At 47.1% G+C, this 14,523-nt stretch overlaps 1 protein-coding gene across 1 annotated transcript in view; it reads right to left on the bottom strand.

Moving 5' to 3' along the window:
• LOC143509940 (protein unc-13 homolog B-like) overlaps positions 1 to 14,523 on the bottom strand; it is a 47,843-nt gene that overhangs the window by 30,337 nt on the left and 2,983 nt on the right. The window contains exon 3 of the mRNA XM_076998853.1: positions 8,950 to 9,049. Within this exon, the coding sequence (XP_076854968.1) occupies positions 8,950 to 9,049 (100 nt within the window). The remainder of the gene's footprint in view (positions 1 to 8,949; positions 9,050 to 14,523) is intronic.

The following is a 14,523-nucleotide window of genomic DNA, read 5'->3' as shown; positions in this document are numbered from 1 at the left end:
ACTGAAGGGAACTATGGCAACAGGGAAACAAGGCGGGACAAGAGAGGAGGGTGGAGTTGGGCGTGACAGAATGTCTTTACTAATGCTGGGATGGTGTGGATAAGGAGGAGTTACAGCAGTACATCAAGGGGAGAAGATTGACAAGAGTCAGAGATCCTCTGGTTAATGTGAGCCAGAAATCCTCTAGTACATGTGAGTCAGAGATCCTCTAGTACATGTGAGTCAGAGATCCTCTAGTACATGTGAGTCAGAGATCCTCTAGTAAATGTGAGTCAGAGATCCTCTAGTACATGTGAGTCAGAGATCCTCTAGTAAATGTGAGTCAAAGATCCTCTAATAAATGTGAGTCAGAGATCCTCTAGTGTTGCAGTGGTAATGAATTTAAATTCCTGAGGAATGTTTCAGCTTAAAACAGGAGAGCACCAAATCAAGCACTTCAATTATGTAAACCTGAGAAACTGTGTGTGTGTGTGTGTGTGTGTGTGTGTGTGTGTGTGTGTGTGTGTGTGTGTGTGAGTGTGTGTGTGTGTGTGAGTGCACACATGTAAGAGATGTTTCTAAATTAATCTGTCACCAGTTTCTCCAATCCAAATATGATTTATTCATTCCAGTTGTCACAGCTCACTGTACATATTTAATTTGTGCTCCTGCTGAAGGGTTGGGGGGGACTGAATAATGTGTGTGTATCTATCCAACATTCTGTTACTCAATGACGAATCTCAACGATGCTACTTCTCTCAATTGTCTCTCTCTCTAATCTCTGTTGAAGGGTGGGCAGGGAACTAGTGAGATTATATTCCAGGCACAGAGGATCCACAAACACACACACACCCATACACACACACAAACACACACACACACACACACAGGTCTGAAGGGCTTAACACTACTGTATGGCCATTGGTCAGAGAGGAGCCAGTAGTAGATGTGTCAAAACTCGGAAATAAAAATATCAGTCAGTATGTGCTATAAGTGTAAGAGAGAGAGAGAGAGAGAGAGAGAGACATATCAACATGGTATCAGGGTCAGAGAGGCTGTAGATTCAGTATTGGATAGTGAACTGAACCCTGCTCTGAATTAAAATACTGGCATTCCAGTATTTTAACTGTACAAGCTGACATCACTTCTAAGTGGGGCTCACTTCAGATGAAAACCAAGCTAGACTTTTGAAGAACCCTTCCTCCCAGACCCAACATCTATGCAATGTCAGAAACACTATACAGTCCCCACTTAAACTACAAACTGCTCTTCACACAAAAAACGTCACCCAGAATACAACAGTGCATTTGTGGGAGCGTCAGCAATTTGATTTGATGACAGACCTAATGTCTGATTCCAGCGCTGCAGCATAGAGGATAGTTACAGCTTGATACGAGTTAGCAAGGCTAGCAACTCCTGGAGCACTGATCCAACTAAGACCAAAAGACAGGTGGAGATTACATCTGAATATATGACTTGAGAAATTACTGGAAATAAATCCTCAGGTGTCGTCTCCTCATAAACCTTGAGCGCTTTACACAGGTGTGGGCGCTGACACACGCAGCAGTGCATGTGCAGGGGAGTTTCAGCCCACTTTCACAAAAACGTTAACATTCTGTGAAACGTTCTCTTGAACAACGAAACAGCGTCCAGAGACGGATCTGACCTCAGCCCCCACACTCCACGCCCCATCCTGCCCCGGACACAGGCAGGGGGCCAGCTTTAATGATTCTTGTAATTGGACAGGAGTCGACGGCAGTCCCGATGAGACCCTGCTGGAAGACGGAACACCTAACACGATACACACCTCCTACACCCCTCCCACCTAACACAATACACACCTCCTACACACCTCCCACCTAACACGATACACACCTCCTACTCCACTCCCACCTAACACGATACACACCTCCTACTCCCCTCCCACCTAACACGATACACACCTCCTACACACCTCCCACCTAACACGATACACACCTCCTACACACCTCCCACCTAACACGATACACACCTCCTACTCCCCTCCCACCTAACACGATACACACCTCCTACACACCTCCCACCTAACACGATACACACCTCCTACACACCTCCCACCTAACACGATACACACCTCCTACACACCTCCCACCTAACACGATACACACCTCCTACTCCCCTCCCACCTAACACGATACACACCTCCTACACACCTCCCACCTAACACGATACACACATCCTACACCCCTCCCACCTAACACAATACACACCTCCTACACCCCTCCCACCTAACACGATACACACCTCCTACACCCCTCCCACCTAACACGATACACACCTCCTACACCCCTCCCACCTAACACGATACACACCTCCTACTCCCCTCCCACCTAACACGATACACACCTCCTACACCCCTCCCACCTAACACGATACACACCTCCTACACCCCTCCCACCTAACACGATACACACCTCCTACACCCCTCCCACCTAACACGATACACACCTCCTACTCCCCTCCCACCTAACACGATACACACCTCCTACACACCTCCCACCTAACACGATACACACCTCCTACACACCTCCCACCTAACACGATACACACCTCCTACTCCCCTCCCACCTAACACGATACACACCTCCTACACACCTCCCACCTAACACGATACACACCTCCTACTCCCCTCCCACCTAACACGATACACACCTCCTACACACCTCCCACCTAACACGATACACACCTCCTACACACCTCCCACCTAACACGATACACACCTCCTACACACCTCCCACCTAACACGATACACACCTCCTACTCCCCTCCCACCTAACACGATACACACCTCCTACACACCTCCCACCTAACACGATACACACATCCTACACCCCTCCCACCTAACACAATACACACCTCCTACACCCCTCCCACCTAACACGATACACACCTCCTACACCCCTCCCACCTAACACGATACACACCTCCTACACCCCTCCCACCTAACACGATACACACCTCCTACTCCCCTCCCACCTAACACGATACACACATCCTACACCCCTCCCACCTAACACAATACACACCTCCTACACCCCTCCCACCTAACATGATACACACCTCCTACACCCCTCCCACCTAACACGATACACACCTCCTACTCCCCTCCCACCTAACACGATACACACATCCTACACCCCTCCCACCTAACACAATACACACCTCCTACACCCCTCCCACCTAACATGATACACACCTCCTACTCCCCTCCCACCTAACACGATACACACCTCCTACACACCTCCCACCTAACACGATACACACCTCCTACTCCCCTCCCACCTAACACGATACACACATCCTACACACCTCCCACCTAACATGATACACACCTCCTACTCCCCTCCCACCTAACACGATACACACCTCCTACACACCTCCCACCTAACACGATACACACCTCCTACACACCTCCCACCTAACACGATACACTCATCCTACTCCCCTCCCACCTAACACGATACACACCTCCTACTCCCCTCCCACCTAACACGATACACTCATCCTACTCCCCTCCCACCTAACACGATACACACCTCCTACACACCTCCCACCTAACACGATACACACCTCCTACTCCCCTCCCACCTAACACGATACACACCTCCTACACACCTCCCACCTAACACGATACACACCTCCTACTCCCCTCCCACCTAACACGATACACACATCCTACACCCCTCCAACCAGTGGTGGACAGTAACTAAGTAAATGTAATTCGTTACTGTACTTAAGTAACATTTCCATGTATCTGTACTTTACTCAAGTACTTTTATTTGGTAAGACTTTATACTTTTACTTCACTACATTTCAAAGCGAAAATTTGTACTTTTCACTTCGTTACATTTACAGAAACATCTCGTTCCTTTTTCATTTTTAAATCAACGTTTAATAAAATACCGAAAGGTAAAAGTGTACCATGTCACAGACTATAACCAATCAGCGCTCAGTAAGAGATTAAGATTTGTACGCTAAATGGCTGAGGATCTGACATGGCTGCAACAGATGTCTTCCCCCAACACCCCTGGCCTTATTTAGCCGAAGTGTTTGTATTCCTCGAAAAGAAGAATTATTCGTATTCCTCCTCTGCATTCCGAAGAACACATCGCTGTCATCATTTATGAACTCGCTGTCAAACTTGAAAAAACACATCGAAGTAAGTTCACCATTAGATTAGTAGGTTTATATACCCCGGTTAATTATATCACATTGAAGTACACTACATTTAACAGATGCTTTTATCCAAAGCAATGTGCTAGTACCCGAATTGCAATCTGTGGAGATGCTAAGCGCCAGTTTAACACAGGAGACTCCCACATCAAACGTTAAAGCCGGGGACACATACACGCGAAATTGGCCAAGCGAAGCGAACTTCGCAATTTATTCATATGAGGGAGGCGAAGGCAAGTAAATATGAGCGAAGCAAAATAATTAAAATTATTATTAAAATTATTATTATCAGGGTTGGGGGGCGGGGCGGCGGCATGTGTGTAAAATGTTGGCGGGGGTGGCGGAGAGTGTAAATTGTTGGACACAAATTAAGTATTATGTCGCGATCGATCGCCAGTGGTTGGCGCCACAGCGAACTAGTAACTCATTGAATCATAGATGTAGATCAGAGGTAAATAAACTAGATTTTTTTTCAGTGTGAGAAATCGGATGTATGTGAAGTGTAGTGCGAGTGAAAACGGTCTCTGGTAAAGACAGTCAATGCGTGTGTCTCACGCTCATTGCGTGAGAGTTGGCAACTCTGATTATTATTATATTAATTATTCAGCCAAGTTTAATATTATGAGTTCAGTTGGTAGGGCTGCACACAGTTCTAGTTCTAGGTGCTAGAGCTTCTAGCTTCCCTGTCCCGCCATGTGGTGGACAACGTAGAACCTCAGAAAAAGTCCCCCAAGCTAGGACTGAAGTGGCCAGTTCGAAATTATTGTTCTGTTTGGTGGTGAATTATGTTTTTATATAAAACTGTTTGTCCACTTGTCTACCTTTCTAGTGTGAATTATTAATATGGATAAAGTTTGGAGATGAATGTTGTGAGGATAATATAGGCTAGTTTTGTGTATTTTGTGTTTGCTAGGCAAATGTAAGGCACTGTTTCCTGTTCACCTTTTGATCGAGTAGGCCTAGGGGTTTTGATGTGACGCTAAGAAAAAAAAGGTTTTTACTTTTACTTTTAATACTTAAGTATTTTTGAAGGCAGATACTTTTGTACTTCTACTCAAGTAAAAAATTGAGGTGAATACTTTTACTTTTACTTGAGTAATATTCAATGCAAGGTAACTGTACTTTTACTCAAGTACATAATTGGTGTACTTCGTCCACCACTGCCTCCAACCTAACACGATACACACCTCCTACTCCCCTCCCACCTAACACGATACACACCTCCTACTCCCCTCCCACCTAACACGATACACACCTCCTACACCCCTCCCACCTAACACGATACACACCTCCTACACCCCTCCCACCTAACACGATACACACCTCCTACTCCCCTCCCACCTAACACGATACACACCTCCTACACCCCTCCCACCTAACACGATACACACCTCCTACACCCCTCCCACCTAACACGATACACACCTCCTACACACCTCCCACCTAACCTGATACACACCTCCTACACACCTCCCACCTAACACGATACACACCTCCTACACCCCTCCCACCTAACACGATACACACCTCCTACACACCTCCCACCTAACACGATACACACCTCCTACTCCCCTCCCACCTAACACGATACACACCTCCTACACACCTCCCACCTAACATGATACACACCTCCTACACACCTCCCACCTAACATGATACACACCTCCTACACACCTCCCACCTAACATGATACACACCTCCTACACACCTCCCACCTAACACGATACACACCTCCTACTCCCCTCCCACCTAACATGATACACACCTCCTACACACCTCCCACCTAACATGATACACACCTCCTACTCCCCTCCCACCTAACACGATACACACCTCCTACACACCTCCCACCTAACACGATACACACCTCCTACACACCTCCCACCTAACACAATACACACCTCCTACACACCTCCCACCTAACACGATACACACCTCCTACTCCCCTCCCACCTAACACGATACACACCTCCTACACACCTCCCACCTAACACGATACACACATCCTACACCCCTCCCACCTAACACGATACACACCTCCTACACCCCTCCCACCTAACACAATACACACCTCCTACTCCCCTCCCACCTAACACGATACACACCTCCTACTCCCCTCCCACCTAACACGATACACACCTCCTACTCCCCTCCCACCTAACACGATACACACCTCCTACACACCTCCCACCTAACACGATACATACCTCCTACTTCACTCCCACCTAACACGATACACACCTCCTACACACCTCCCACCTAACACGATACACACCTCCTACTTCACTCCCACCTAACACGATACACACCTCCTACTCCCCTCCCACCTAACACGATACACACCTCCTACACACCTCCCACCTAACACGATACACACCTCCTACACCCCTCCCACCTAACACGATACACACCTCCTACACACCTCCCACCTAACACGATACACACATCCTACACCCCTCCCACCTAACACGATACACACCTCCTACACACCTCCCACCTAACACGATACACACCTCCTACACACCTCCCACCTAACACGATACACACCTCCTACTCCCCTCCCACCTAACACGATACACACCTCCTACTCCCCTCCCACCTAACACGATACACACCTCCTACACACCTCCCACCTAACACGATACACACCTCCTACTTCACTCCCACCTAACACGATACACACCTCCTACACACCTCCCACCTAACACGATACACACCTCCTACTTCACTCCCACCTAACACGATACACACCTCCTACTCCCCTCCCACCTAACACGATACACACCTCCTACTCCCCTCCCACTTAACACGATACACACATCCTACACACCTCCCACCTAACACGATACACACCTCCTACTCCACTCTGATCTGTAGTCCATCGGTAACACAACAGCAGGATCCCTGGACAGGATTCAACACAACAGAGGCATCACAATGCCACACACTTTCCAAAACCCATCTGTAGATGAGGAAATTGTTATTGGCTCAGGACTCCAGGTATGACCACCCCTCCATTTGTTATCCCAGCTCTCCTCCCTCACTCCCCCACACATCTGGGGTCTAACCTAGGAAACTCATCCACGTCTTATACGCTTATAAACGTTGGCCTGGTTTATAAATGACTCCATAACCAGATGTGATGGGATTGTGGACAAAGGAGCCAGAGAGTCATCTTCTTTTTCCTCATTACTCCTGTTGTGTGTTATCGGTTATGAAGATTAGCTTCCTCATACTCTGCTAGTAGGCCTGACGTTATGAATATTAATGAGGAGCAGAAGTCGTCTTTCTCATAGAAGTACATTGTTCTTTCATTTCCTTCATGGAAGTCTATTTAACCAAGGTTTTGAAATACCAATTACTCATTCAGTTAATCAGTAACCTCAGATAGAAGTGTAATGGATTTATATCTGGCAGCTGTGCTTCTGTATATAGCCTGGATACTAAGGGTCTTTTGGCTTTTCAAATATGTAATGTCTATGTAATGTCTAGCAACAACAATAATTGGATGTTTTTACATTTAGGGGACAAGATGCTTTATTTGTCCGTTCAAACACAAAGTGGTGTGACCTGTTATTGGTGCTGTGACTACACGTGACTGGAGCAGTAGTGCCAGGACACGCATCAGCGTACACACACGAGACAGCACACACAAACACACACACACACACACACACACACGCCAGCACACATACATACACACACACACACACACGAGACAGCACACACACACACACACACACCAGCACACATACACACGCACACGAGACAGCACACATGCACACCCACACACACACACCAGCACACATACACACGCACACGAGACAGCACACACGCACACACACACGCCAGCACACACACGAGACAGCACACACGCACACACACACGCCAGCACACACACATACACACCAGCACACACACACACGCACACGAGACAGCACACATGCACACCCACACACACACACCAGCACACATACACACGCACACGAGACAGCACACACGCACACACACGCCAGCACACACACACACACACACACGCACGAGACAGCACACACGCACACACACACGCCAGCACACACACACACACCAGCACACACACACACGAGACAGCACACACACATACAAGACAGCACACACACACGCACACGAGACAGCACACACACACGCCAACACACACACACGCCAGCACACACACACACACATACACACACGAGACAGCACACACAAGACAGCACATACACACACGCCAACACACACACACGCCAGCACACACACACACGAGACAGCACACACACACACACACACACACACACACACACACGCCAACAGCACACACACACACGCCAACACACACACACACGAGACAGCACACACACGCATGCCAGCACACACGCACGCCAGCACACACGCACGCCAGCACACACGTACATGCACACGAGACAGCACACCCACACACGCCAGCACACACGCACACACGCACATGCACACGCACATGAGATAGCACACACGCATGCCAGCACACACACACGCCAGCACACACGCACATGCACACATATGCACAAGCATGTGCCAGCAAACACACATGCACGCCAGTGTGTGTGTGTGTGTGTGTGTGTGTGTGTGTGTGTGTGTGTGTGTGTGTGTGTGTGTGTGTGTGTGTGTGTGGGTGGGTGTGTGTGAGCACATGTGCGGCGCGTGGGCAGACGTGAGTGCGTGTGTTAAAGAGTGAGGAGAGATGAGCACTTGAGTTGAACTCACAACATGAAGTCCTGCTCCCAGCAGGGCTGGGCTCCTCGCACAGTGATGCTCGTGCTCTTCACATTCTGGACTTTCAGTGTCACGTAGACATTAAACGTCTCTGTAGAACACAAATACACAATATTACTACAACATGTAATCTACAGTATTACTAAAACCGAGCCTCCAGTAGAAACACAACAATACAGTTTCTTAAATGCAATCCTTCACACAGCAAGAAACTACGAGCTCACATTCACTCACAAGTCCCTTCAACTGCAGTTCTGATGCTAGAAGTCGAAATCAATATGCATATTAAAACACACACTATCACACACACATACACTCATACATGCACTGACATGTGTTCGCAACCGCACACACAGATCCACACACACCAGACAACCGTCCAGGACAGGTCCGGTCAGGTCGTGACTTGAATTAGGATCACATCAGAGGGGGCGGAGCCTGTCTGCTGCTCTTAATGATGGGGGAGGTGGGGATAAATAACAAATACACACACACACAGAAGGTGTTTGTGTGTGTGTGTGTGTGTGTGTGTGTGTGTGCACATTTGTGAGTATTTAAATATGCTTGGCTCTATGGAAATGCAGATTATTTCTGCAGACACAGAGAGCAGTTTAACTAGGCTGTCACATGTCTGGAGAGACTAGGTAGGGTGTGTGTGTGTGTGTGTGTGTGTGTGTGTGTGTGTGTGTGTGTGTGTGTGTGTGTGTGAGCATGTAGTTTAACTAGGCTGTCATGGGTCAGGACAAAAGAGAAAGTGTGTGTGTGTGTGTGTGTGTGTGTGTGTGTGTGTGTGTGTGTGTGTGTGTGTGTGTGTGTGTGTGTGTGTGTGTGTGTGTGTGCGTGCGTGCGTGTGTGTGTGTGTGTTTGTGTGCTTGTGTGTATGTAGTTTAACTAGGCTGTCATGGGTCAGGACAAGCAGGCATAATTAGATGTAGATAGAAAATCCTACAAGTGCATTGTCGGTCTCTTTGTCTGCTACGGGGGCCCACAGGAGACAAACCTCAAAGGAGGAAGGAGGGAGAGAGGGAGAGAGAGTGTGTGTGTGTATCTTTGTCTGCTCCCTTGTCCTGTATCTCAACAACACTGCAGATCTATTTGCCTGAGTGTCCTGTTCCTAAGTGGCCCCGGCGTGAGCGGTAATGGCTCCTCTCTCAACATCACTCTCCTCTGAGCTTGTGGATTTGTTTGCACATCATTTTTTCCTTTTTGAAAGGTGATGGAGTGACTTCATGTTTAAACAGAACACCAGGCCTAAAACCCTGATAGAGGATGATACAGGATATGGAATTAAACTTTTATGACCCCTTTCTCAAGGGCATTTCTCAAGGACTCTCAGTGGGAAACCCTAGCCCCCGGTGAGACAGAATTGGGTGGAGAGAGAGGACACCACCCAGGACAGAGCACCACCCACCACTGTACATACAGACACAGGAAAGGGAGAGAGGACACCACCCAGGACAGAGCATTACCCCATTCCAGTACTACACTACACTATCTCTGGCCACACCTGATACTAGTACTACAACACTACATTACCTCTTCTGGGTTTTATATGCAGACCAGAGCAGCCAGGAGCCCAACAGGCCACGCCCACTGTTTCCTGTAGCCGGGGTTATGGGGCAGCTCCCAGCTTGGTGAGGTAATATCAGTAAGGTAAAACGAGGAGCGGCATCTTGAGATCTACACGTCTCACTCCAATCTCTGTACATCTCTTATTATTACCCAACATCCCCGTGTCTCCACCACCCCCACCCAATCCACCGCACCCACAATAAAGCAACGTGGAACACCCACAGTCTCCTTATATTGTTGGAGTGTACAGCGCTGAGATGTAATCCACGTTTTATTAGACTTACCTTAATCTCTCTGGCTGTCTCTCCACCTCCCTCTCTCTCACTCTCTTTCTCCACCTCTACCCCTTCTCTCTCTCCACCTCCCTCTCTCACTCTTTCCACCTCCCCTCTCTCACTCTCTCCACCTCTGTCACTCTCTCTACCTCCCCTCTCTCACTCTCTCCACCTCTCTCACTCTCTCTACCTCCCCTCTCTCACTCTCTCCACCTCTCTCACTCTCTCTACCTCCCCCTCTCTCACTCTCTCCACCTCCCTCTCTCTCACTCTCTTTCTCCACCTCTACCCCTTCTCTCTCTCCACCTCCCTCTCTCACTCTTTCCACCTCCCCTCTCTCACTCTCTCCACCTCTGTCACTCTCTCTACCTCCCCCTCTCTCACTCTTTCCACCTGCCCCTCTTCTCCTCACCTCTTCTCTCCTCCTCCTACTTAAGCTCACACACCTCCACCACACAGACACCACACTAATACACTAATGCAGTTGCATCACAGAGTGTAGTCTGGATAGAGCACTACTAATGAAGAACTGTGTGTGTGTGTGTGTGTGTGTGTGTGTGTGTGTGTGTGTGTGTGTGTGTGTGTGTGTGTGTGTGTGTGTGTGTGTTATATATACACACATATACGCGCGTGTGTATAGTGTATGTGTGTGTGTATATATATATATATATATATATATATATATATATATATATATATATATATATATATACACACACACACACACACACACATTCAAAAGTACACAAAGTTTCCAGAGCTCCATCATCAGCTGTGCAAGCAAAGAGCTTCTGAATCTGTAGGAGGAGGAACCGGTTTGTATATGAAACAGTAGATTTTTAAATCACATCATTGACTCTGTGGGCTTCTACAGTTCAGAGAGTGGAGATCGCTTCTTTTTCTTTGAGCTTCCTAATTTGTCGTTGCAACAATTGGCAATGCAAACAGATATGTAATTAATGCAATGTCGATATTAAAATGCACATCGATATTAAAATGCCTTGACACTGGACATGACAAATCCTTAATCCCGATGGTCCGAAGGTGTTCAGCAACCCAGCCAGCGAGGTTCCTCTTGGTTTCTCCAACATAACACTGATTACATCTCTCATACAGTAATGTAATACAGTAGAAAACTCCCACAGTGATACTCGAGGATGATGATGTGACAGCTAGCTCTTCATCACCAATCACTCTCTACTCCTCATTTATTAGGGTTACCTGTTCAGCTCAGTCCAAATGCTAGTGGGTATCTTAACCTATGTCACCATGCTCTTGTTCTACAAGGTGCTAAACTGTTTATGTTCATCTTAAGGAATCATTTAATTAATAATGGATAATTCCATATCATCTATAACTATCTATAACTAATAGTGATTAACCTTAATTCAAAAACAGAAACCAAATGCATGTTAGCACATTTATCTACTTTTGTTCTGCTAGGGTCTTTTGATGTGGTACTTTTCTCTATGTACCCGTATCTGACAGTGAACTCGTTTAGTTTTGATATTTCATTATCAAATTGTTTCTGTGGACGAGAAAAATACATTTACCTTCCAACTCTGGTTGCTTTTTGCTGGAAGCTATAGAGCTCTGCTGTCCTAAAGGGGCATGTTTATTATCGTGTGGTCACCATAATTCAGACTGTTCAAATAATGAGCTAGAGAAAGAATGGAACATGTCTGATTATAAAATCAATTCTTGTGCCAAGTCGAGAACACAGACTGTTTAATTGGCTTTTTCAGCTTTTTCTCCTGTGGTCAAAACAGACATCAATGTCACAAAGAATATGAATCACACATCACAATAAAATGGACTATCAGTGGACTTGACCAACCAGATTTGAATATGTAAATTCTTTGTCAGAATTTTTTGCCCTGCTAAATTCCCTATTAATCACCAAACGGTGTATTCATTACTGCAAAACACTACATTTGATGCTACCAAACACTGTGTCTGATATTACCAAACACCACATTCATTACTACAAAACTCTGTATGTTCATGGTACAATTCATCCTGCTCTCTCCATCCCCTCTGCTTTTCTCCCAGTCCCCCTACCTCTGTCCATATCTCTCTGTCCATCTGTCCCTTATCTCTCTCTCTGTCCATCTGTCCCCATATCTCTGTCTCTACCTCCATTTCTATCTCTCTTTGGGCTGTGTCAGCACTTGCTGCAATGGTGGGTCTCATGTATAATAGAGGGGTGAAGAATGTAAATAAATAAGTCATGGTCCCACGTGTCTTGGGTCTCCATACTGCTGACATTTTCTATGGCGTTACAGTAATGATCACAGAGTGGCTACCACACAAGTGAAAGCTACAGCCACAGGACTCGGTACTAACAGGTCAGAGGTCACTGCAGTGACCAAACCTTCTGGTCCTGAAGTCAGAGAATGCCTACACCAATCACAGCAAATCCAGAAGGCCTTATATCACAGCAGAGTGCTCTGAGTAAAGTATGTAGGTGAGCGAAGGTTGTAACAGGAAGCAGCCTGCAGTAACAGGAAATAGCAACAAGAAGAAACACAAATGGTGTGCATGAAGAACTGAGAAGGGCCACGCCCCCCTACCCGCCCCACCCTCAACACCACCACAGCACCCACCATCAGCTATTATTCACATTATTAACATTCATGAAATGTTAATAACATAATGAATGAAAATGAATACATGTAAATATTCTAAGCAGGAATCATATCATATGATCTATCACACCATCCTGTATCAGACGTCAGGATCTGTCCCTGTGATTGGATCACGCCATCCTGTATCAGATGTCAGGATCTGTCCCTGTCACAATCACACCATTCTGTACCAGACGTCAGGATCTGTCCCTGTGATTGGATCACGCAATCCTGTATCAGATGTCAGGATCTGTCCCTGTGATTGGATCACACCATTCTATACCAGACGTCAGGATCTGTCCCTGTGATTGGATCACGGCTTCCTGTATCAGATGTCAGGATCTGTCCCTGTGACGATCACACCATTCTGTACCAGACGTCAGGATCTGTCCCTGAGAGTGTCAGCCAGCTCAGCTCAGTACAGTGAGAGGAAGGTTGGAGACTGTCTGGAACGGAGAGGCTCTCACAGGAAGGCATGTGCAGGGCCCTCTTTACGCCCTGAATCTTCTCCCGATCTCTTCCTCTCACAGTGCTGCTGGTACATTTCTCCAACAGATTCTCACTGTGGAGGTCAAGTGGGAGACACAGCCTGAGTTACAACTCAGCAAGACGCCACTGAGAACAAAGTGCAGTGAGGAGTTGCACGGTATTATGGTCCTGCACAGAATGGAATTCTCTCTGAGGGGGGGCGGGGGGGGGGGGGGGGGGTGGGGGTTGCAGAGGGCCCGGGTCTAGAGGAGGTCCTATGTTATTAACCATAAATGAGATTTCTACAGGAATCTGTGACCCAGGCTGATTATGGCCTGGTACAGTTCATGTGAGAGTCAGACACCAAGAGTGCTACCCACCCTCCCTCTCTCCATCCATCTCTCTCCATCCCTCTATCTCTCTCTCTCCCCCCATCTCCCATCTCTCTCTCTTGCTACAGTGTACATGATGACACTGAGGTCATGAATTATGCATTTTGACCTCATGCTTCTCGCAATTAACCAGGACCTCACTTGTTACTGTACTGGATAATTTTATAACATCCACAAAAAATCATTTGCAAAAAATCTAATAAAGGTTTACACAGGCCAACAGATATTTTA

Source organism: Brachyhypopomus gauderio, chromosome 3 (assembly GCF_052324685.1).
Source record: "Brachyhypopomus gauderio isolate BG-103 chromosome 3, BGAUD_0.2, whole genome shotgun sequence".
Classification (NCBI taxonomy): domain Eukaryota; kingdom Metazoa; phylum Chordata; class Actinopteri; order Gymnotiformes; family Hypopomidae; genus Brachyhypopomus; species Brachyhypopomus gauderio.
This window is presented reverse-complemented; position numbering and strand designations above follow the sequence as displayed.